This window comes from Artemia franciscana, chromosome 5, assembly GCF_032884065.1.
Source record: "Artemia franciscana chromosome 5, ASM3288406v1, whole genome shotgun sequence".
NCBI classification, from domain to species: Eukaryota; Metazoa; Arthropoda; class Branchiopoda; order Anostraca; family Artemiidae; genus Artemia; species Artemia franciscana.
The window spans coordinates 40,444,336-40,471,282 of record NC_088867.1 but is presented as its reverse complement, the minus strand read 5'-3'; the positions used below and the strand labels follow the sequence as shown (position 1 = coordinate 40,471,282).

Below are 26,947 nucleotides of genomic sequence, written 5' to 3'. Positions count from 1 at the left end.
ACGGAAAATTACAAAAAGCGTGTTTTCAAGCCTAAAGATCCTTTTTTTTCAGACCCAAGACTTGAGAGATAGTCTATATAGTATGTTTTCAAGCAAAAACCACTTTGCTTGAAAAGAATCGATCAATAACGTAGACGAAAGAAAAGAGAAAACATACATAATTGACGTATTACCTCCACTCCATCCCCAGCCCACACTGAAAAAAGAAGAAGCTAAGTCATACTAATGAAACATATTTTGTTTCCTGCAAAATATTGGTCGATTCTCTTACCGAGGAAAATTGTAGAAACAAATTTCCAGACTTTTTGTCCATTTTTAGAAAAATTTATTTGTAACTTGAATAATAAACTAAGAAACCACTATTTGTGATAGCTTAAGTGTACTAAGAGTAAAAAGGACGAAAGTTGTTTCTATACTTGACAGGTTTGCCACCCGGTGAAAAAAATCATTAGATTTTAGTGATTTTTTGGTTGATTTAGTTACTATCTTCAATAGTCTAGTGATTTATGTGCTGATTTAGTGACTTTTTTAGGCAATATAAAAAAAACACTAGAAACAGTGATAAATCACTGAGGGTGGCAACCCTGAATGTTGGGGGTTATTAAAGCTAATTCGCCATTATATTATGTCTGAAGCGCGCAGGAGGAAAACATTGGATTTCTTCTGCGTTCAATTGCTAACTAACAATGGTAGCTACCAGTTCTCTGTTAAACCTTGGAAACAAAAAAATTAGTCAGCAAACAATTGTCCTAAACGTATTAATCATACAGGAGATACAAATAATATAAGCTTGGAAAAATTCGGCATAGCTTGCTCAGCCTGTCCTCGAAGATATCTGTAAGGAACCAAAATAACTGACCCCTTAACCATCTCTCCCTGACTTTCCATTAGTCTGCTAGCGGTGCGGAAAAGTCATGCATTAATAAGTCCATGTAATTGTCAATGCAATAAGTCAATTAATAAGCCCATGCAAGTCCATTTAATTAATGATTACAGTCCATGAAAAAATACGACCGTCTTTATTTTTTTCAAAAAACGTATCGAAAAACAAAAATCAACATTAAAATAAGGTGCCTAAAAAGCAAATTCGAAGTCCACTTACGAACCCGACTTTAAAACCCAACAAACTTTAAACAGTAAAATTTTATTTATCAAAAAATTTGGGTTACAATTTTATCTGCGTAAGCATACAGATAGCTTACAGAACCAGCCGACATATTTAAATCGATGGCAATTTCAATGATGATTTGTTTTCAGATTTTCAAAATTTTGCTTTTACAACTTAAATTTTGGTCTATCAAATCCACATAATAATTACTATTTGCGACTTACCGCTGTTCACTAGTTTCTTAGAAAACACGCCTTAAAATCTCGGTTATTATGGACTGTATTTGCTCCTTACTAGGTTGCCACTACTGCTGCAACCATGATGGGCTACTGTAAAGCTCAAGTCAAAGCAAACACAGGGCTTTCAATAGTTACATTTCTATATCTCCCAGGCTTCTCTACTCTGGAAGTGACATAATAATGGCACAAAAAAGCAGTTTTTGGTGCCATATGACACGCTACTCGGGGGCTATCAAGAAAATATTATAAAAAGCATGTGCATATTTATCACAAAATTTATCATGGGGGAAGAGAATTTCCATGAAGGGGGCGCTGGATTTTCCAGCATTATTTAAAAAACAATGAGAAATTAAATTAAAAAAAACAAGTTTTTCCAACTGAAAGTAAGGAGCAACATTAAAATTAAAAATGAGTAGAAATCTTTGCGTATATGAGGGGGTTCGTCCCCTCCTCAATACCTCGCTCTTTACGCTAAAGTATTTTAAGTAATTTCAAAAGAGCTATTTATTCTAATTAAACGGCCTTTGTGATTCAGGGGTCATTCTAAAAGAATTTGAACAAAATTCGAACTTTAGTGTAAAGAGCGAGGTATTGACGAGGGGGCGAACCCCCTCAAATATGTAATAAAAATGTACGAATATAGAAGGTCGTTACCTAAGTTAATTCGTAAGTTACGTATATTTATTACTAATAAAAACGTTCGTAAATAAAATTAAAAGTTCTAGTGGCCTTTTTAAGTAACCAAAAAATCGGAGGGCAACTAGGCCCCCTCCGTCGCCCATTTTTTCTCAAAATCGTTCGATCAAAATTTTGAGAAAGCCATTTAGCCAAAAAAAACATGGTTTTAATTATTCATATACGGTGAGCCAAAATCAAAACCTGCATTAATTCAAAAACGTTCAGAAATTAAATAAAAAAAAAGTTTTTTTTTTTAACTGAAAGTAAGGAGCGACATTAAAACTTAAAACTAAAATAATTGCGTATATAAAAGGGGCTGTCCCCTCCTAAACACCCCACTCTTTACGCTAAAGTTTGACTCTTTCTCACAACTCTACTTTTTAAAACAATAAAGCACTTTAGCGTAAAGAGCGGGGCACTGAGGAGGGACAGCCCCTGTCATATACGGAATAATTTCTGTTCGTTTTGAGTTTTAATGTCGCTGCTTACTTGCAGTAAAAAAAACTTGATTTTTATTTAATTATGTTGTAGAATAAAATATAAATCACATTTAGAAAAATAGCTTGCGTCGAGTAAATAGTGGCCGTAGTAAATGACAATTTAAAAAGTGGTATCCAAGAAATATTCTAATGAGAAAAATTCCTTAATTAATGCTGATTCAGAAGTTTAAACTGATATCGAGATTCAATAGAAAATTAATTTATAATTATGAAAACAAATGTATGTTTTTTTTTTTAAAGAGCCGCAAAGCTTCCACACATGACTTCAAATCGAGATAAAAAGGCTATCATTAAAGTAAATATCGTCAAAAACCCTAATTTGGGGGATTACAGCATCCCATCGTAAAAGAAAAAAACAAAAATCACTTTTTCCAATCAGTAGCTGTGATGCGTCTCCCTTCTTTCCCTAGTGCTAAATGTTTAGTGGATAGTCGTAGATAGTAAATGGTTCATTTATGAACCATTTACTATCTCCATTTACTTTATGACGGCTCAAATGGCTTTGCTCAATGGCTCAAACAAACTAAGGGAAGAAACATATAAGGAAGAAATATAAGGGAAGAAACTCCCTTATATACGTAATATAAGGAGTTCGCCCCCTCGTCAATACCTAGCTCTTTACACTAAAGTTCGAATTTTGTTCCAATTCTTTAAGAATGCCCCCTGAATCCCAAAAGCCGTTTAATTAGAATAAATAGCTCTTTCGAAATTAATTAAAAATACTTTAGCGTAAAGAGGTAATGTTGCTCCTAAGTTTCAGTTGAAAAAACTTATTTTTTAAAATTTAATTTCTGATTGTTTTTTAAATAATGCAGGGAAATCTAGCATGCAAATCAGAATACATGCAGCAGCAAATCAATACAGAATTTCTTCATGGAAATTCTATTCCCCCCGTGAAAAATTCCTCCATGGAGAGATCCTATAATGAGCCCTCTCGCGACATTCTAGGACCACTGGGTCGATACGATCACCCCTAGAAAAAAAAATAAATAAATACGCATCCGTGATCTTTCTTCTGGCAAAACATATATTCCACATTTTAACAGATAGGAGCTTGAGACCTTTACAGCACGGTTTTCTGATACGCTGAATCTGATAGTGTGATTTCCATTAAGATTTCATCAAGATGATTCATTATGATTTCCATTAAGATGACTTTTAGGGGGTGTTTCCCCTCTTTTTTTCGAAAAAAGGCAAATTTTCTCAACCTCGTAACTTTTGATGGGTATGACTAAACTTGATGAAACTTGTATATTAAAAATCAGCATAAAAAATCCGATTCTTTTGATGCATCTATTGGTATTAAAATTCCGTTTTTAGAGTTTCGGTTACTATTGAGTCGGGTGGCTCCTTACGTTACCACGAACTGTTTGATATACCAATGTATCTACATATATAAGTTTGAGATGTTGATCTACAAATGAAAAGACAGAAAAAAAAATTAGACAATTCAAACAAAAATTTACACAATTCTGACTAAAATTTTGAAAATTCGGAAATTTTTTTTGACAATTCGGAGAAAAATTTAGACAATTCGGAGAAAAATTTAGACAATTCGGAGAAAAATTTAGACAATTCGGAGAAAAATTTAGACAATTCGGAGAAAAATTTAGACAATTCGGAGAAAATTTAGACAATTCGGACTAAAATTTAGACAATTCGGACAAAAATTTTGTTAATTGGGCAAAAATTTAGACAGTTCTGAAACAATTTAGAAAATTTGGACAATTCGAAAAAAAATTGGACAAATCGGACAAAAATTTGGACAATTTGGACAAAAAATTTAGACAATTTTGACAACAATTCGGACAAAATTTAGACAATTCGGAAAGTATCAGTGATAAAAACAAATTCAGAAAACTAAATTTGTAATGACATTATGACTTGAAGGGACTATTTGGATAACAAACTAAAGAAAAAGGTCAAAATTCACAAAAAAAAAGTAATGAACGTAGTAACTCAAACTTAGGGCTAAAAACTACCAGAGGGAAACACTTCCACTAGTGGGCTGGATTTGCTTTCTCAGTCTAGCCAATTCTTGTCTTCTCCTGAACAACGGTCTACCAGCTTCCCGCTAGTCGCAAAGGACTCCCTTAGAACTAAGCTTGAGAATAGGTCAAAGAGAACGTTTCAGCTTACCCCACGTCCAGTCATGAATGTACCTCCCTGGGTTCCATAGTTTCCAGGCTGCAACAAGGGTGCTTGCTCATTGTCAGAATCGGGCTCACTATCCGAAAAATGCTCACCATTGTATAATATTTTCCTTTTACAGCAGGGACAAACACGTCGCGTCTTTGTAAGCCAAGGATCAACACATTTACAATGATAGGCTAAAATAGCAAATATTAATATAAATTCCTCAATCCTCATTTCCTCTTGCAAATTTTAATTTAAAAAAAAAATTTGTTTTTATGCCATAGCAACGAAGTTTTTCTGAACGGGGAGGGGGAAGAAGTACCGGCCTTTGGCAAGAATTTTGACCTGCTTTTAATCTTTTTGACGTTTTAGCTTGTGTTTCCTTGTTTTTTGACAAGTCTTATCATATTGATATGGCTGCGTTTGATTCATTTCGATTCATAAGTTCTAAAGATTAATTCAACCACATGTGAGATTAGGAGTGAAATTCGTATAGCCTTTCCAGAAATTATTTATAAGAATGGAAGAAATTCCTATCAAGAAAAAATTCTAATGATATAATAAATAATGAGGACATGATAAATATACTAATAAATCAGTATACTAACGCAATGAATTATTTTCGTAAATTAATAGTAAAAACTTAGCAGCTAAGGGGAATAAACCGGTTCCTAATTCCACAGGCAGTGCAATAGTAAACGGATATAATTTCCTCAGTTGCTTTGTAGTCGTGGCATCAAAGAGATTGATGGCCAAGGGTGAGTCTTTTTATTTTAAAACAAGCAAAGAGAAATTCACTCAGCTGAGTTTTCTTAAATTAAAATGGCAAAAGAAAAAATACATTGAGGAGCAATCCAAGACTGGGGAAAGAAGTTCTCTTGGTTCTGATCTTCGGTATCGATCAGATACCACTGTATCTGATCGACCTGATCCCGGCATTGACCTGATCTTTTTAGTATTGGTTTCTGACCAGACGCGGTTTGCTACTAATGGCTGGCGAGTGGTGGTTAATTCCAACAAGGGATCTATCCCAAAGAAAGAAATTGAAAGAAAGGAAAGCCTCATCTCAAGATGGGGACACAAATAACTGAACAGCCATTGGAGCTACATCGATGTCTTATTTGGGGGAGGGGGAGCGGAGGCAATATGCCTTCGTTACCAGAGCGTCGACTGAGTTTAGTGAGTACAACCATAATATGAACAATAAATAAAATCGATAAGGACACGAAAAGTAACTTCAAATTTTAAAAGGCTCTAGAAAGATATGTTGGCTATCACTTGCTTATGATTTATTTCTGACAGTATGTTTACACTAATACCAAGTTTTTTCATTTTGCTTAATTTAGAAATAATTATAAATTATAATAATAATTCAGAATATAAAAACCATGGTTTAGAGTGAAAAGTTTAAAAATAATATTTGTAAATTTAAAAAATCTTATGATGAAACTAACTAATTAAGTAAAATAAATTGGAGTAGTTTTTTTTCTGATTGTTAAGACGTACCAGATAGTTGAGGGACATCCTAAATCAAACATTTCTTTTAAAAAAATTCCCTGGGAGGCTCAAAGAGTGTTTTTTTCAACATAATTTTACCAGAAAAAGAAATTTTTTTTTCAAACTTCGAATCAAAACAGAAGCGAATTGAATAATGGATGACAATCCAAGACTTCTTTCTCGATTTAACAAAATGAAATTTGGCTGCCGAAATTTGGTTAACCGAAATCCAACTTTTCTGCTATTTTCTTTTTTTACTTTTCGAAATTTTTAATATCGACATTTACAGACAATATTTTTACATTTAAACAAACTCGTGAAGGAATATTAATACTACTACTAACAGCTCACAGTAGCACCAAGCCGCCGTAATACGATTGGTCGCAGAATTGTTTTTAATAGTCTTGTTTCTTGCTTCTGAATCAAAGATTACTTTTAACTTCTTTTTTTTTTCTTAAGCAACTGAAGAAGTGTTCTTTTTATTAAACATCGTTTTTCATAGAAATCAAGCAAAACTTTAAAATTTGAATCAAAACAGAAGCTAATTGAATAACATATGGCGAAAGGAGGTTAAAGGAGTTTTTTTTTTTCACAAGACAAATGGAAATCTGTTTTTTTTTTTTTTTTTTTTTTTTTTTTTTAATGAAAACATGTATATTCTTTTTGGCCATACATTTATTTACCTATGTATATGCATCTTTTTGTATATATGTATATTGGAGTGCGTTCAACTGAACACTCGTCGAACTGAACTTCCGTTTGAATCAACCCCTTTTAACTGATGTTTCGTTCAACTGAACCCAATGCCACTCAACCCCATTTAACTGAACACTCGTGCAACCGAACGCATCTAACTGAACCCTCGTAAAACTGAACTCTCGTTTAACTCAACCCCATTTAACTTAACTTTCGTTCAGCTGAACCCCGTGCAACTCAATCCCATTTAGCTGGACCCTCTTTCAAATGAACCCCTGTGTAACTCGACCCCATTTAATTGAACTTTGGTAAAAAGAAATAAAAATAAAAAGAGGTGCAGGTGCCGAGCATTCGTAACTAATTTTCGTAACGGCCATTCTTCAACCAAAATAGGGATTTTATGCCCTGTTGTTTGTTTTCAAAAAAACAATTTAAAATATAATAATATAAGATGCCAGTTGGGGCAAGGCCCCTGGATCAGCATATTTATTAAATACATCTATTTCGTAAATACATTTCGTAACAAATTTTAGAGTTGATATTAAAATATATTCAAATAGTATTTATCATTAACAAATCAGCTTTATGTTTGACTGATTTTTTTTTCACTTGGTAATTTTTGAAAGCTCTCTTTTTCGACGTGCAAAGGGGACGGGGAAGGGGAGTTTAAGAATTAACCGACAAATAGAGACAATTTCATTCGAGTCAGCTTTTATCAACTCCGACAAAACGGGCTGAATTACATTTTCTAGTTATTGATTCGAGAAGAGTTGAGAAGAATGGGGGCACAGTCAAAAAAGGTTTGGTTAAGCGGGAGGTTGAGCAGCATGAAGATTGAGTTAAACAGGGATTCAATTGTACTTGATTGAGTTGAATAAGAGTTGAGTGGTACGAGGGTTGAGTTGAATGAGTTGACTTGCAGGGATATTGAGTTGGATGAGGCTTGAGTTACACGGGGGTTTGGTTGGTTATATATATAATGTTGCAAATTTGGGTGCCTAAAGCTGGTTTAACGTAAGCCAAAGTAATCTTTTTACCGAGCTTTTTGGGCATTTCCGGGTAGAGGAATGAAGTTGGTGGTTCTAGACAGGCATAGGAAAGCTTTGCCATAACTTTATTTCAGGCTCCTCCCAAGTTAGTAATACATACCTTTTCAGATTTAGCAGGCTAGCAGGGCAGTGTTATTTTCTCTCGGTTTAACTTCGCCTGGCTTTTACCAATATTAAAATAAGCAAAACGCCAAAGATAAGGTGAAATGTTATATCAGAAAGTCTGTGTTGTTCAAATTGCTATGTAATTAAACTGCAAAGTAAAGAATTAGTATTGTTCTAATTTCACATTGCGACTTACCATGAGCACAGGGCAAAATTCTCAGCTTTTCACCTTCTATATATTCTTCTAAACAGATGGCACACACGTCGTAGGGGTCACCCTTTTTAAATTTTTTCGTTGGGATTTTACGGAGCGAGGATCGTGGTAAACGATATCGACTTAATCTTCTGTGGTCCTTAATACATTTTATCAGCTAAAACAGAAGAGAAAATAGGCTTCAATATTTTTATTCTTGTTGTGCCGACTTAAAACTTACTCTTGTTGTGCCAACTTAAAAACTTACTTAACTAAAACTTGTTTAAATGCTGACCAATGGTCGGTGTTGCGCATGTACGATTCTTGGTCGAATGCCTTCGACCAAGAGTACAATGCGTGGTTGGGGGCACATCATCCGACGCCTTCCGTGTTTTCCTCTAAGATTTCTCCAGGTACCCATTTAGAGCTGGGTCGACTCTGGCTGAGCTAACAGAGTCACACTATTGATCCTCGTTCCAAACCAAATAACCAGCGACACCAGGACTCGAACCCATGACCTCAGGATCTCAAGTCTGGAGCGCTAACGAATCAGTCGCGTCAAGTCAAAAAACGCACAATTTGACCCAATGATTCTTCTGGATAACCAGCTGTTTGATTTCTTATTAGTTTTTATCCTGATTTACCGTATTTGGATTTTTAAGCAGTTGAAGAGATTCCACCAGAGAAGACCCTTTTTTAAGCAAACATAAAACTTGCCTACGATTATGGGAATATGCTATGGACAGGATAAAATTGAAAAGTAAACTAAAATTAACAGAAAACTAAAAAATATAAACAAATAAGCAAGACAGTACAGCTATAATTACTTATAGTAAGAAATACTAACTAAAACTCCGAAGTCCAATTCACATGCATGCTTAGGTATACATCCATGTCTAGGTATCTTCATTTTCAACCAATGACAATTTACTTCCTCTTTTCTAAGTAGCTCTGATTGGTCAATAGTGATGATGACTAGAACTTGATGCCCAGCTAAGTACACATGTGAACAGGCCTTAAGCAAAACATTTTATCTGACTGATAGAATCTTCAAATATATTTTAGAACAAAAATAAAATTGATCGATTTTTAAGTTTCCTTGATGGGTGACACGTCTAAATCGTATAGGGTAAAACAATCATTAGAGGCGTAAAAGATAACGTAAATTTCTTGCACCCCCCCCCCATTAGAGGGTGTGAGAAGACAATTATGACTTTTTTTTGTCTTGTATTATTTTAGTAGAGGATTGCCATCCCCTCAGACAAATATTTTACTTTTCGCGGCAGTTGTTGATAGTAGTTGCTGGTACAATAAATCTCTCTCTCTCTCTCTCTAGTTTTGTTTTAAGTTCTTTGTTGGCTGATTAGGAATTCAATAAAAAAAAATGTTTTTTTAACTGAAAGTAAGAAGCAACGTTAAAACTTAAAACGAACAGAAGTTATTCCGTATATGTAGGGTTGCCCCCTCCTCAATACCTTGCTCTTTACGCTAAAGCTGTTAGTACTTCTAAAAAAGCTTCATATTCTAATTAAACGGTCCCTGTGTTTCAGTAGACGTTCTTAAAAAATGGGACAAACAGTTTTTACTATTATCCAAATTGTACTCGCAACTGGCGGAAAATCATTTAATCGTTGCAGTATTAATTTTGGACCTTAGGTTTGTTGGGGAAAAAAGTCCGATTTTTAACAACGAAATCTACTTCTTTGCTTTTGGTTTTCTTTATTAAGGTTTTTGAATTGTTGTAATCCCTTGTTAAAATAAATACAAATATTTTAGCAAATACCAGCCCCCGGTACTTGACACGCGGTAGGCTTCTATACATAGATTCTCATTACCACTTGTCTTCTAACCGCAAACAATATAACTGTCTTTTCATACATATTTAATTATTTGCATCTTTTCAAAGATATTTGATTATTAAAGCAAGTCCGATTTCTAACTAGGATAATCTACTAAGCTTCAAACTTTTTTTTTTTAGAAATTTGAATTGTTGTAATCCCTGGTTAAAACATGGGATAAACTAATATATATATATATATAGGCTATATATATATAGGCTATATATATATATATATATATATATATATATATATATATATATATATATATATATATATATATATATATATATATATATATATATATATATATATATATATATATATATATATATATATATATATATATATATATATATATATATATATTTACATTATATATATATATATATATATATATATATATATATATATATATACATACATATATATATATATATATACATACATATATATATATATATATATATATATATATATATATATATATATATATATATATATATATATATATATATATATATATATATATATATATATACTGTACCGAGAACCCAGCGGCTTCACCACCAAACCCCGGCACTCGGCACGCGGCAGGTTTGTATATGTTACCGTGAATGCCCAAAAATAGTGAATGTCGACTTTACCAGTAAATGTCAACAAACACCGAATATGTCTGTGAAAGATGAAATATTTCATTACATTCTTGTGCATTCGTACCCTCACCGGTGTATGTCGACAATCGCAGATATGCTCTAGTGAATGTCCAAAAGAGAGAGAAAAACCCAATTCTCCGAATGTTAAAAAGAGAAGACTCGATTCTTAAAACCCAATCCTTATCTCTAATTGAGATAAGATAGGAAAAACCCAAATCCCTATTTCTGCTTGGATTCAGTCACGTTTGTTGGTCTTATACAAAGTTTGACGGTGATAGCAACGTATTTTTTCTCCGATACTCTGATTTCTACAGAATGAATACTGTAGTGAATCGTGAATTTTTTTTTAAGGTTAAATGCATTAATTGCGGGTAAACTAGAAGACATTTTTTCTCAAGAAAATTACGCTAAAATACTTTCTGAAGTGATTTTTGCTAAAATTTAGTGCAACACACCTTCGGATTATAGATGATTAAAACGTTTTAACGTTATAAAAATTAATGATGAAGAGAAGTTAACCGTAGCATTAAAAGTAGAAGAAACAAATATACAGTATTATGTTACCAACGAGGAATTGTTCAGTATACTTTATGAAGCTCACATCAGAATAGACCACGGAGGAAGAACACGTATGAAAGAGGTGCAAAATAGATACAAAAATATTGCATATAAATCTCAGAAATGCCGAACATTCACCGATAGTGCATGGATATTGTCGACATTCTGCGGTGAAAGTCAGACATAATAAAGACATTTATTTAATAAAGATATTTAACAAATTTTTCGACGGACACCAAGCGTCTATGTTTTTGTTGACATTCAACAGATTTCGGACATTCATGGGAACATATAGCCTACATGGATTCTCGTTGTTGCTGGTTTTCTAACTGCAGTTAATGTGAACGTCTTCTTGATGCCATGGCGTCATTTGGCGTCATTCAATACAACCACCATGGGAAAAATACGAATTCTCCCTTAAGCTTGTGACGTATTTAGATCGGTTTTGCGGCTAGAAATGTCAATATACCAGTTTTAAGAAAAAAAACATAAGTAGCAGATTTCGAGGAAAATACATTTTCATTTCGTTTTGTTTCCAAGTAAAATCCAAAAGCGGTTGACAATATTTAATTATAAATGACACAACTAACTCTTATATTTAGATTAAAATTTATTTTATAATTTAAAATTGAACCAGTTAAAACCACTAAAGCCATTGTTGTGGTGCTTGATTTTAACCATGAAGGAAAGGGGGAGTGTTGAAAAGCAAAATAGAGCACAATCGAACACAGCCCATTTATAGCCCTACACCCTGATCCTTACTCTTAAAGGATTATATTCAAAGCTACACAAGCTACTCAACAGTTCAAGCTCTACTATTCTTTACCATTTGGAGAATACATGTTGCAAATAATGACAGGACAAAAACTCCATACATAATTAAGTAATACGCAAGAGACGAGTACCACGATGTTGAAGGCCAAAGAATCGCCAGATACCTTTAAAGGAAGAAGGACATTGATTACTAGACTTACCATGAAAATAAGCATTGTGATGAAACTAAGACAAACAACAACGGCAAATGGTAAAAGATAATTGGTCAGGTTGAAGTCGAACTCTTCAATCATAATTATGAAATACCTAAAAATAATATCATGAAGCACTCAATGAATCAATTAAAATATTTTAAAAATAAAATAATAAATTAAATTGTGCAATTAAATAGAATTTAAAAAGAATAAAATTCCAAATGTAATTCAGAATAATTAAAAACTACATATAATAAAAATGAATTAAATTCTAAATGAATAAAATTCTCCAATTAAAATCTAAAATTAAAATAATGATGAATGATTGAAAAAAAAATAATCAGACATTGGATTTAGACCGACCCAAAGCCTATTAAAACTTAATACATATCACAAATAACAACATAAAAAAAATGTATCTTTACGTCTCTGAATATACTGTGGAAATAACACACGCACGCAAATCAGTTTTTCTCTTTTTACCAAAATATCGCCTTTTGACTTACCAAAGGCTACTTCTTTTGTGTTAAAATTGTTCAACCCTATCCCTATATTTAAACACAGGGTTTTTACCTTGCTGTAATGAATTTATAAAAGCGAAAAATTTTCGACATCAAAAACAGCTGAAGAGCAGAAAATACTTCCTCTTCAAAATGAAATACTGCATATACATTTCAATTTGAATCTCAAAACAGGTCAAACAAACAAAATGAGAAAGAACACAAAGAAACATAAGAAAAAAAGATACAAAAGAAGTCTTGGCTATAATAAACCTTAGAGGTGCATAGTTGATCAAAAAGAGATAAACAACGACTACAGACTTGCCACAGCTTCGCTCCACCTTAGGTGTCAAACAAAACGATGAAAAAACAATCCTCTGTATCGCCACCCTATTTAAGCTATGGGTTTTGCTACTACCTGAAAATTGTATTTAACTTCATATTTTATTTTATTTTCTTTTTTTTTTTATTCCAACAGCTCTGTATTTCTCTTTCTAACTCGTGGACTACTTTGTATAGGCTATCCATTTTTTTTACTTTTAGCATATGAAGTTTTCCTTTTTAAATTTTATTTTTCCTCATTTTAATTTTACTATACTTCTTTTACTTTTATTTCCTTCAATAAAAAAGGAAATACTTTTTCCCTTTTTTTAAGTAAAAAACAAAAGGTGAAATTTACTTTTTTAAGCAGACAAAAAGTAACATTCATCTGAAAACAATAGGTATTAGCTTCTTGAGACTGTTTAACTATTCCTAAATTACGTAGATAAAACCTAGAAAAGACGACAAAGCTGAGGTATTGAGTACTGAGTATTGGTACTGAGGTATTGCAGAGGTGAGTGCAACTGCCATAATTACAAAAATAGCTCTTTCTATTAGAAATAGTTCTTTCTAATAATTCTCGTTGGCAATTCCTATGTTGGCGGAACCCATTAAAATTTAGAAAAACGCCTACACCAGCATAGAGAAGACATAGATAAAGCATTAATTTCTAATAGTTCTAATAAATCCTTTAATTATGCTTTAGGTAGCCATATTTGTGATAACGCCAGCCACACAATACTTTTTGAAAAATCGTCTCTCATTCGTAATGATTTGGGTATAAAACAGGTGGTTCGTCAATCGAAATATATTAAACAAATTGTAAATTAAATATATCAAACAAATTGTAATTAAACTCAAAATATATCATAATATTTCTCTAAATAGGGATTTAGGGGAATACTCATTAAATTCTTTATAAGCAAATTTAATAAAAATGATCTAACAAAATATGTTACTAAACCAAAAGATAATAGTAGCGAGCCAGTTACAAAGACTTACTGCCAAAAAAGCAAGATTAGCTTAGAAAGCGTGCATTTGATTATTTTTATTTAATTCCAGTGAATTTTATAGTCTCACCTCATTATATTTTCCATTCCTGATTGAACTTCGTTAGAGTAATTACGCTGTGGCTGTTTTAAAAGTTTTTAAAAACATTTTTAGTTCTTAAGTTCGCATTTTAATGTTTATTTTTTATATTTTTGTTTGTGCTGTGCTGAAGACGGCCCTCGGACAAAGGGCCAAAATATTCACTAAATTCCACTGTCTTGAAATAATCCCTATTGTTTTCTAAATGTGTTTCTTTGTTGTCTAAGTGTGCCACAACTACCCAACATGAAACGATCTGTTTGTTCTGATATTTACCTCTACGAAAAAAAAAGATCAAATCAGTCTCCCCCCATAAGGCTATAAAGCCAGGATAGAACAGCGAAAAAAAAAAACCTTAAGTAACATCCAACCCATTCTAGAAACATCAAATCCCGGAGAAACCAGAAAAAAAAATCTTAGTTAGAAATTCGCTAAGATTCTTTCTGAAGCTACCATACTAGTGAAGCGTTCCTGAAGACTCTGGGAACGGTTCCAGATAATGTTAGATATGATCAGGGTATTGAATTCAGACCGCAATGATGGAGGGTGAAGAATCTCAAACTTGCTGAAAACACATATATGATTATTCAACTGATCAATAATAAAAGACATATTATTACCTAGGGCAGCAGTAAAGCTGCCATGCAACTATAGAAAAGTAAGAGAAACACACGACAGAAAATAAAGGGAAATCAAATCAAGTAAGGGCTTAAATGAAGAATGGTCAGTTTCTGAACGATAGTACTTGTTTGTTTATCCCTTTAGTCTCGTAAAGTTTCTTTCTGTGTTCCCCTAGTCTCAGTTGGGATGAGAGACAGTTCGTTCACAAAACCCATCTGACTAAGGCCAAGAGCCGGTCTATGCAAACATGAAAATTAAATTGGCTCTTTTTGCTTCAAAATTATATACCCACCCGGGTAAAGACGACAAAGTAAATAAAATGGTATAGCTAAAGAGATCTGAGTGATGATGACTGCGGTCTTCATCACTCATTTCAGTTTACTGAATGTACTATGGATGACATTACCCAAGCAGTGAAATCGATCAAATCTAATGCAGCTGGTGTTGATGGCCTGAACATTAAAGCATTTAAAGCAGTTGCTGCGTATCTCTTACCTGAGATATTATATCTAGTCGATTTATCTGTTCAAAAAGGTGTGTTTCCTGACGAACTAAAGCGGGCAAAAGTTATACCCCTCCATAAAGGAGGCGATAAAAGAGACATTTCCAACTGGAGACCAATATCTATTCTACCGCTCTTCTCAAAAATTTATGAATAAGTAGTGTATAAGAAAATATACGAGTACATGAATTCGCTTGGGTTTTTGTCAGATTTGCAGTTTGGTTTTAGAAAAGGTCATTCTACAGTGCATGCCGTTCATCACCTTTTAGATTGTGTAAATAGTGCGTCAGAAAATAATTCGATCCCTCTAACTATTTTTATTGATTTGAAGAAGGAGTTTGACACTGTGGATTTTGAAGTTTTTCTGAAAAGACTGCGGAACCTTGGAATTAATAATAATAATAATCTTTATTCTTTCCCTTTATCACAATGCAATAACATGGGTATCGTCAAAGAAAAAAAAGAAAATAGAAAAACGCAAAAAGACGCAACATAAAGAACACAGATGATGAGCTATCACTTCGATTTGAGGATATTGTCGTTGTATAGCTTCACGTAGTATGGAACGAAGGAGTTTAAAAATCTTGTCGTTGAGTGTGTAGGCGGGCATTCTAACAGTTCTTTTCCCTCTTTAAAAGTTGCCACCCTCGTCTTGTGTGCGTGAGTCACTGAAGTAAACTGAGGCAGGATATCTCGGTGCGTTGGGGACTTCAGGATGTCAGCTCCAAACTTCATCAGCGTTTCGTTCCTCCTTTCATCCAGGGTTGGGAGCCCGAGTTCGCTCAAGATTTTTTCGTAGTTTTTGTAATTTGATCCAAGAATTATTTTGCAGGCTCTTGTCTGAATTGTTTCAAGCTGACTTCTGTCTTTCTCTGTGAGCGATGGGTGCCAGAAAGGACAGCCGTACATGACTATGGGCATTACATAAGTTTTGTAGCACGATGGTGTTGGCATAACACAGGTGTTTTTTTGTAAATATCTCGGATTTTATATTGATTGTAATTTGTCTTGGAAGAAGCATGGTGAAATAGTGTCGGCAAAAGCAGCTAGAGGATTGGGAGTGATGAGGAGGCTGAAAAAAGTGTTCCCAGTAGCAGCTGTCAAACTGTTATATAGTGCTACTGTACACCCTTACCATCAAGTACGGTTGTTCTGTTTGGGCAAGTAATTTCGTGATGAATTACAAATGAATTCAAATAATACAAAACAAAGCACTGGGTCTCATAGCAGAATTTCAAAACTGTCAGAATACTGCGTAGTGTTTTAGAAAGAATGATATTTTGAACATAGGCGAGCTACGTGATTACCAGCTAGCGATTATTGTTTTTCAAAGTGTAAATAAGGTAAGTCCTGAGTACTTTTATGATTTTTTTTAAAACTAACTCGTTTTATCACCCTTATTTTACCCGTAATTCGGAGGATTTGCCTCACGAGAGAAGTAATACAACGAGAGCAGGACTTGTTCACAGGAACATAGGTGTCAGCGTCTGGAATGACCTTCCAGAATCGGTCAGAGCGGCAATAAGTCTGGCATCATTCAAGAGAATGGTTAAATTCTATTTTTGAAAAAGGAGAGAAGTGTGATAAGAGGAAAGGGTATTTATTTATTTAGTATTTAACATTAAATATTTTGTTTTTTTATCCCCTCCACCCCCCATGGATTTTTATTGGGGTGGGGGAAAGAAATGAAAAAAAATGATTTAGCAGATTCATGGTGGTTAGAATTGCGGCCACAGTCAGGACTCTTTTGTCTTAAGAGTGGCCGTTTATGGTAAATTGTTTGTACATTAAAAAAAACTATATAGGTGTCGAAAATGGATTTAGTGATGATATACAAATAGCAGGAGAGCACGAAGCGAAAGATTGAACTGGTCTGCCGAAAAGTGAAAGGACTCTATTTAAAGTGGAAAAGTGGCTCTATTTAAAAGTAGTTTAATTTAAAGTGAAAGAAGCACAGGACAGAAAATAAAAATATTTCAGATTAAGTAAGAATTTAAACTTAGAACGGTTATTTTAACGAAGAATAGTCACAAAGTTTTGAAGACGGTTGAGGAAATGAGGAAAAAATTGACATCCAAATACCCATAAGACAGTACCCATACACCCACAAGAGAAAGGTTGATAGCCAAACGCCCATATACCCAAACACCCATAAGGGAAAGGTTACCATCCAAATACACATATACCCAAACATTCATAAAGGAAAGGTTGACATCCAAATACTCATATACCAAAATACCCTTAAGGGAAAGGTTGACATCCAAATCCCCGTAAGACAATACCCATATACCCGAACAACCATAAGGGAAAGGTTGACATCCCAAAATCCTGTGGACATGCTCAGTCATAAATTTTAGAAAATATTTTATTTGGAGTCTCCAATTGCCTTCAAACGGCTCTTAGAACTGACAGACTATTTGAATTACCCTAGCTCCATGCATATTAACCTTAGTTCTGCATAAGGATGGATGGATGATAGACTATCTGTCACGAAGTGAAACAACACCATTTTTATACAATTTTGGAAAAGGCTTATGCCAGCTTTGATTCTCACTCGGACTATCGGTCTTGGCTTTTTTTCAATTAGCCATGGCTCTAAACTTTTTATCACAGTGCACCCACTAGATTTTAATTCAAATTAAGACTGAGCAAGGCTATAGAATTTTTTTTTAGAATCAACCAAAGAAAATTGTGTTTACCTCCCCCTTCAAGGAGTTACTGAAGATGACGAATATGATTCTTGGACTAACCCCTCTGTAAGAAAGGTGATAAGCAAGGGCAGAAAAAATGAGAATAAAAAAAAGGATCCAAGACACTGCTTCCCGATTGAAGAAATAATTTTTTAAGATTGGAGGCGACCTTCAAGAATGGGTCATTATGTAGCAATTTCAATATATAAAATGAATCGTTTGTTCTTGGTATTTATCCAAACATAGAATCAATGAAATTTAAATTGAAATTATAAAGACATTAAGTTTATAAGGATAGTATGTATTTACCTCTTTCTTCATAGAGATTAAAAACAAACAAAAAACATTATAATCCAATAGGAAACCAAAAAAGTTAGTGGTTGGAGGGTGGGGTCATAAACAGTTGATGTGGTATTTAAAAAAAAGGAGAAGAAGACCACAGGGCTAGCTTACTAATATGCAACCGAAAATTAATTTCTCAATACATTTGAAAAAAAAAAGTTATAAAATTTTGGTGGTTGAAATTCGCACAAACATGATTATGAATTATTTCCTTATTTTATTTATTCTACATTTTGCACGATTTTATTTCCTTCAAAAACATTACGGCGTAAATTCATGAAATACATATATAAAGGATTAATGTGTGTATACATTACACATAGACATTAGTCAAGAACATCAAAACTAAAAATAAAATGGACAAAAATGTAAGCAATTTAACAATATCAAAAACAATGTTGAGCAAGTTAAAATCTCAAAGTGTAAAAATCAGCTAAAGTTCCTTTATACTAAAAATCTGCTGGTAGATTTCAAACACTTTATCATGCGCTTTAAATATTTTAATTATTGGCAAAACAAGTTCAGGCGGCACATATCTCTTTTACGCTGATTTTACGTGAAAAGGTTTACAAGCCCATCTCAATCAGAATGGATTTAACAAGAAGTAAGTCTAATTCTGTTCAGTTTTCTGAATCTGGGATAAAATCAGTCACGGACAAAATAAGCAAATTAAAGTCCAAAATAGCCAAATTTTGCCAAAAAAATAATTAAGAATTGGTATATAGAAACGATTATTAATCGGCAAAAAAGACATTTTTTTCAAAATCTAGGAGGGGGACATGTATTTTTCAAAATCTAGGGGTAGGGCAGTTTGTTGTTTTCCCATTTTGTAAATAAAAATACCAAAGAAGGCATCTTCAATGAAATAATTAAAAAAAAGACATTTTTTTCAAAATCTAGGGGGGAGAGGGGTTACCCCTTCCACCAATGCTGCCATTGATTATTACCGGTACTTCGATAATATTTAGAATTCATCGATAATTAAGGATAAGAAAATAAGTGAACTTGTAAAATTGTTTTAGCAGATAGAATCCAAAAAATAACCATCTCGGCTACAAACTATATCGCAATGGTCATTAATATTTATTAATTACGTTAAAAAGGAACCTGCCGAATAATTCAGAAAAACGAGTCCCACTTAATTATTATTCTCCGCCGTTTCAAAAGGCCATAATAGCTTATTCTTTCTTATTCCAGCCTTGAATTAAATAAATCTATATTTGAATGGGAACTTATGAAGATACTTCAATGGGGATAATTAAAGATCCCCATCTTTAATGGTCTCTTGGAAGAGGCCTCAAGGAGGACAAGAGCTGGTGGACTCCGATCAGGTCTGACCTGGATCCCATTGGTGGCTTTCAAAAATTTGGACCTAGATGGTCGGCCCAGTGGCTCCCGTTCGCAGAACAATTGGCAGCAGATCGTGAAACCTGGTCCAAAGAGGTCACAAGGATCCTGGATGCCGGGCGACGCAGAAACGCCTTACTCCCGCCACAAGTACAAGTAAGTAACTCTTTAATGGGCAGAAATGGGAATTTTTAGCTACTGATGATTTAAGAGCACCATACTAGTGATTACTGCGCAAAAAAATATTGCTGCAATTGTATATTTATTATATAATTGCATCATTATATATAACTATAACATAATTATATATATAATCATTATAGCCATATAATTGTTATGATTTGTTTGTTACATTACATTATTTTCACTCAATCAACAATATGGGCTGATTGTCAAAGATTCAGAAGGGATGAGGGATCAGAGTATTTTTCCTTAGGGGATGGGGGGAGGGTTAAATCATAAAAATATTTTTTGGGACAATTTTTCCAAAAAGAAGGGAATTTAGGATCAATCTAAAGGAGAGACATCCTTCTCTGTCAATAGGGAGAAGGTTTCAACTTTGCCAAAACTCGGCTCTTCGAAATAGATTTCTTTGAACTTAAATTAAAATTACACCTAAGATATACTGGCATACCTAATATACCCAGATATATTGACACATCCACAACTTTAAGCACCATTTTTTAATTTAATTAAAAAAAGGTTAAAAGATAAGAATTCTGTCCTGAGGTGGAGCAGTGTGTTTGATCTGAGTTTTGATAATACGAGACTTAAGAGTTCAAACTCAGCTAAGAGGCCGACGCAAGAACCTTAGTAGTCAAGAATTATCGTTAATTAGAAACATACAGGATAATAATTCAAATGTTTGAAGGCAGTTTAGAATCGTTTATCAAACAAAAAAAATATATCAAAACAAATTCTTCTTTGCTTAAATTTCTTGTTAATTTGAGGCTCCATGGATAAATACAAAATGACGAAACTCCAAGTTACTCTCGATCGTTCTAAACTTGAAATCTAGATCAAATGACTATGGCATAAGGATTTCCATATAGAATTTCCACTAATGATTCTTCGCAATTTGTACGCTTTGATCAGTTATGTATAACCGAATCTTTTCAATCTTTTCTTGTCAACAGGTTACTATTGATAGTTATGAACTTATTAAAATGATATCCTAATTTAAATCGGGCGTTAAGATACGCTTGGAAGGAGAAGAGTTACACAGTCAGGCTAACTCTGGCCAATTTATGTTTATTGGCGTCAACAAATTTAACAGACCCACTGCTCTTTCTTTAAACATCGTCAATGCTAAAAAGTTGGAAATCAACTCTAAAATGTTCTAGCTATGAATTTGCAGAGAAAGTATGTCTTAATACTTGCAGAATCCTTGGAATGAGTTGCTCAAAAGTAGCTGAGAGTTCAGTATTCAGGGTAGTTTGAATTTTCAGACCTGTCACCACTCCTAAAAATTGAGAAATTAACCATAAAAACGCCAAGCCAACATGTAGAAGAGAAAAGATGTGTTTCATAATATTTTGGGCAGAGTGTCTCGGAAGTAATTGGGTATTTAGGGGAGGGTATGTGCTACTAAATTAAGGTCTTCAGAATGCAACAAAGGGCTCAATTTTTATGTTACAACAGTACCAATTAAGAGTTCCAGGTAATCATCGTAGAGTACGGATTTGATAATACCATTATAATACCTGGGTAGAGCTACTCGGAAGTAGGTGGGTCTTCAGTATAGAGTATGCTCTTGAATAACTATCGTTACTCTTATTAAATAAAGAAGGTAAAAACATTATTGTCTAAAAACTTAAACTGGAAATATCTTGGCGGCAAGGTCAAATGGCAACTAGTCGTGGAATACAGATTTGTTTTTTATTCCTGTCAACAAGTTCATTGATAAATATAACTCTAAAGCACTGTTAATTGATGAGTAACCAACGTTCGTTCAGTCCATGCGGGTATATAAGGGACACATCCGTTAAGGAAGGAAAATGCGCCATTGTGACAGACGTACTTTGACCTACATCAAAACCAGTCCCGGACTGTTAGAAATGGTTTATTGGGAGATTTCCAGGAGCATTCACTTTGAAATGTCATTATTTTTATTTGCTGAGAGAAGCAATGTGGCAATGGGGAGCCCCATCAAACAGAGGGCATGTATAGGAGACGTCTTTTTTTTAAACTTCAACACAGCCCTATTTCTCTAAAATAACACTACCTCACTTGACTAAAACAAAACTATTGACCTAAAAATTTAATTTTCACAGAATACTGATCTTACCCTTTGTTATAGATAAATTTGTTTTCAATTTCAAGTCCATCCCGCTCACCAATGAAAACAGACGGTATTGATATGTCATCATCGTCCCGGGGCCCAGCCATTGGGTCTAAAACATAAATTTTGGTTAGAATATTAGTGGCAAACTTTAAAAAATAAATAAAACATTTTATGCAGAAAATGCATTTTTTTCGATTAATGAATTACTACTTCTTTATTAGGCTGTTCTATTACCATCCAACCCTTATAAAAAGTAATATTATTATCAGAATGTCACTTAACTCTAATTTAGGATTAATAACCAAGCAAAATGTCATAACAGAATGGCATAATTATCAGAATGTAATTACCACTCAGGGTCGTTTCGTCAGGTTTGAAACCTTGAGAGGCGATTAAAATTCTACAAGTCTATAAAGTTGTCATAATTGGATAATAAACTTTAAAGGTTTAAGTAACGCTTTTTCTGAACATACCGAATGGTTGTGTTTCTGTGCCACAAGAGTCTATTTGTCTGGATTTTCGATAATATTTCTTTCTTGCTGAGGAAATATAGTACAAATATTTTAGCGGTAATTTCGCACTATTGATAAAGGAGATTTTTTTTTTATCAATAAATTTTCTCAGAAAAACTATAAGTGGAAAACGACTATATATGCTTATTCTTATAGATGCATTTGTATAATAGTATTTATATAATCTGCATTTATATTATTCTTATCCTATCTTTATAAATGAGCAATAATTTTGTATTTATGTGTTTTCTCGAAAACGGCTCCATATTTTCCCGGTAAAACTGGTATCTTGGGATATTCTCGCATTAAAAAAAATTATATAGGTAGGTCAGAAGTCTGAGAAAATCCGTTAAGAGCCTTAATTTTGGTTTTTACAAATGACGTCCTGTACAATGTTAGTACATCATATAAGCATTTCTTATGACATCATATAAGCATTTTCTTATATGATTTCATGCATAGCATAAATAAGATTGTTGAGTTTCCAACGCATCAGTTATTTATATAATACAAAACCTGTTGGAAGGCCTAAAAAACGAAAATTTGCACCATCAATTGCGACAACATCTTTACGGGCAGCTAAAGCGAAGGCCATTTCTAAATTGTCTGAAGTAATCAAAATCCAAAAACGTGTCAAAGATGAAAATGAAGAGCAAATGCTTTTTTCCCACCACCTGAACAAGTAAAAGAAACAAAGGTGGTCAGCAATGCCTACATACCTTTGAAAATCAAAAACCTGGACCAGATAAATCTTAGGAAGAAAAAGAAGTTTTTGTCCCACCATCCGAACAATTAAAAGAAACGAAGGTTCGGCGACATGTCTTTCATAATGACAAAAGACAAGCCGAAGCAAAATAAGAAGTTTTGGTCCCACTATTCGAACAATTAAAAGAAACAGAGGTTCGGCGATATATCTTTCATAATGACAAAAGACAAAGCGAGGCAAAAGTTAAAGGTACAACAAAAAAAACAACAACATAATTTTACAATGACACTACTTCTAATCTATGGTCTACTTGGACGCAATGACATCAAGAAAAGGCTCAAATTGTCTGCATTTAGAAGACAGACGACGGTGAGAATCCACATGTAGAAGCCTGCCGCGTGCCAAGTGACGAGGCCCGGCGGCGAAGCCACCTTGCTCCCGGTGCTATACTTATATATACACTAGATCGTTTGAATTCTGTTCTATTAAGCCCTCTTTCAACAATCCACGACCGTTGTTTCGATACAACCACCCTTGGCAAAAAATATGTATGTTTGGCCGTTCTTCCAAGAAAAACAGATTTCCAGGCTCTTATATAAAATAGATTTAAGGTTCTCAGCCATGTAGAATTTGATTGAATCTGGTCTGTGTCTGGTTGATGAGTTATGAAATTACGTTATAGAAACGTATGTACAACTCTTGTGTGGGGTCAACAATGATGGTTTTTGCTTGTCCTTGAGCCAAACCCTAGTGTGTGAGGGGAAGCGGAGTTTAGTCTATGTCTGAGAATACTTTTACAAGCTCCTTTCCCAAGTTTCATTTCTTTCAGCGTGGGGTAGCGAAAGGGTAGAATTCCTAAATCCTTGTCATCTGTATATCTACCGGAACCCACAACCCACTGTAGGATCTAAATCAAGCTATGTGAAAAATAAGAGCAAGTGTCCAGTTCTAGTTGGGCCTTCTAAGTGTCTAGACAAGATCTGCCATCTCTGGAGGCGGAGGTTCCCTAGATCCGTGTTATCACGAAATCTTCCAGAAAATGGTTGGCTCTCATCCAATCTAGCTGTACTTTTTTGGGATCAGTGCCCAATCCAACTTCTATCAGGGGGGGGGGGAGGGCCCTTTATTCTTGTCATTACACCTACCACAATAGGGAGTCAGTTCTCAATCAAGATTTGCGGAAAACAGCCTAGTGTTCTGCCTGTGACATTTCAGGGCACAGACACACTTTTGTCTCCAAGGAGGAATGGGGCATAAATATTCTAGTGAGGACATCTACCAAAACAATTTCCGCCAAGCATGGTGAAAAGTTAGAGCTAAGGTGCACGTTGTTCTTCTCAGGTTAAGGACCCAAAGTGACAAGTATATGGAGAGTAAGAATGTAGGGTAAGGACCCTACATTCTTGTCATTAGGAAATTCATCGAACAACTACGTTGGTTCTCTGAAAACTTCACGAGAGTAACAGCTAGTGTCCTTCTTGGGTTGTTTGTCGTCCAAATCTGAAAGGGGGTAAATGCCCCCCCCCCGATTGGCACAACTGACTTCTGAAGGTTTTATTCATCCAGTTTAACAGCTTTCCAAAATTTTGTCATCCATAGTGTCTTAATAAAGACAGTTTTTCATAACGATCATTTATAAGAATTAACTGTATTTACTCATAAGATTCTAAACCCCACTAACCGTTGATATCTATACCATGTCCCACTTTCGGGTCTATTTCTAGCCCCTCTTAGGTCAAGTTCCCTACCTTGAATTTAATCATGCGTTCGACTCATTTTGAAATTCGCTCCAGGCAATGTGAGTTTATATTATTCTTTCGATGTTTTTCTTGAGGTCTTTTGAGGGCTCCCCCCTTATTATATTTGTGTCAAAAAGCTTAAAATGCATCGAATTCACCCAAAAAGGTACAATGTACTAGAACAGGAATTAAATTCTATGTTCTTCACTGATAACACGTTCATTATTATAGAAAAAAGCGTTTTAAAAAGCTTAAAATGCATCGAATTCACCCAAAAAGGTACAATGTACTAGAACAGGAATTAAATTCTATGTTCTTCACTGATAACACGTTCATTATTATAGAAAAAAAACCACTATGTCAGGATAAATACATACAATAGCCTATGAAAAAAGCAACACAATTAATACATTACTACTACGATAGGATACATTCTTCATACGTAGTGTAAATGTCACTTTTAATAATAAAACCCTTATCTACTTATCTATAATAGATAAGATATATAATAGATAATATAATATATAATATATAATAGATATATAATAGATAGATATAATATAATAGATAGATATATAATATATAATAGATAAGATATCTATAATAGATAGATAATATATTTATCTATTATCTTATCTATTTATCTACCCATTGAGGCTTGATTGCATAAAAGGTGAGCATTATGGTTTAGTGTTTCAACAAATAAGAAAGGCTTTAGCAGTTAAATATATGAATAGAGACACATATTCCCATAAAATTAACTAAAATAATCAGCAACAAACATTGGAACTATACACAAAATTATATAGCCCCGGCAAGGTTCTATGCCAGAGAATGCAGGGAAAAAGAAGGGAAATATTAAAGGTCGGTAACCAGAAATGTTAGTTAAAGAACAATACCAATCCAGAGAAGGTCATGGGTAAGGGTCGAAATATGTCTTTGATCTTAAATTCTAAAATGTTGACCATGGGTTTCTTGACCAGAAACCCATGCAGAAACGTGATTTTCCGTGCTGTTCAAGGAGGGTGGCTCTAATTTTTCTACATGGAATTTTCGACAATGGTGTTTCGGAATTTTTCGGAAATTCCGAAAAATGGATTTTCGAAAATTCCGAAATTCCGAAAAATGGAATTTTCGGAATTTTCATTCCAATACCACACCATTCTCGAGCATATTCATTTTTTTGTGTTTTTTTTTAGGGTTATAACGCAATAAATTTCAACCATTAAGATGAATCGAAATCATAATTATGATTTCTGAATCAGCTTCCAATGGCAATTTTTTTCTCACTTGGCCGTTTTTTTTTTCGAGAAGCGTTTTAAAATTGTTGGTTACTATGGGCTGAACTTGTCCTTTACATGGTTGCAGCGATCACTGCAACCATAATTTACCATTCCCAAATTGTCAGATATGATATTATACTGCACGGTGTCAGCTAAATTTTAAAATTCAAATCACAAAACAGATAAGAATAGGGAAGCTAAAAGTAACAGAACAGGAATAAATGAATACAGTCAAAGATTGTTTGTTTTTATTTTTCTTTTTAATCATATTATTCCACTCTATTTTTGTATTTATAGTGGGTTAGAAATGAAATATAATGACTACTAGAATTTTTAACGATTGATACAATTTAAAAAGGTCAATTTCAAGATCAAATTAACCTCAAAGTAATAAGGGTGACTTACCTAGGTTATTAGAGTTAACATTACGAATAATTGCTGCATCATATCCGGCTTCTTGTGCCATTCGCACTTTATCAGCAAAAGTGCAGCCATACCGACGAATTAGGACAATCCAGTGACCATGCGGATTCGTATTATTTGGAGGTGGTTCAATTGGAGAACAGGCATTATTTGGCTTTGCAGGGAGAACATACCCCTATGAATAAAATGTAATGTGTATATATTTAATTATAGCACCAGCCTAGCAATGAGCACTGGGACGTAAGTTAAAGGAAGAAGGAAGTTCAGGTCCCAGACCTCCCGTAATCTTAAAATTTCCCTTATTATTTAGCATTTATTTAATTTATAAGTATAATTTTCTTTTCATTCCCCCTCCCCTTTTCCCAAA

At 33.9% G+C, this 26,947-nt stretch overlaps 1 protein-coding gene across 4 annotated transcripts in view; it reads right to left on the bottom strand.

Annotated features, from left to right (window-relative positions):
- The window catches only part of LOC136027401 (E3 ubiquitin-protein ligase RNF13-like), a 60,822-nt gene that overhangs the window by 7,767 nt on the left and 26,108 nt on the right, over window positions 1–26,947 (bottom strand). For all 4 annotated transcript variants that reach the window (XM_065704623.1, XM_065704621.1, XM_065704622.1 and 1 more), the window contains 5 exons: window positions 26,563–26,755; window positions 21,921–22,026; window positions 12,228–12,333; window positions 8,205–8,379; window positions 4,665–4,855 (listed from right to left, as the gene is read on the bottom strand). In XM_065704623.1, the coding sequence (XP_065560695.1) occupies window positions 4,665–4,855; window positions 8,205–8,379; window positions 12,228–12,333; window positions 21,921–22,026; window positions 26,563–26,755 (771 nt within the window). The remainder of the gene's footprint in view (window positions 1–4,664; window positions 4,856–8,204; window positions 8,380–12,227; window positions 12,334–21,920; window positions 22,027–26,562; window positions 26,756–26,947) is intronic.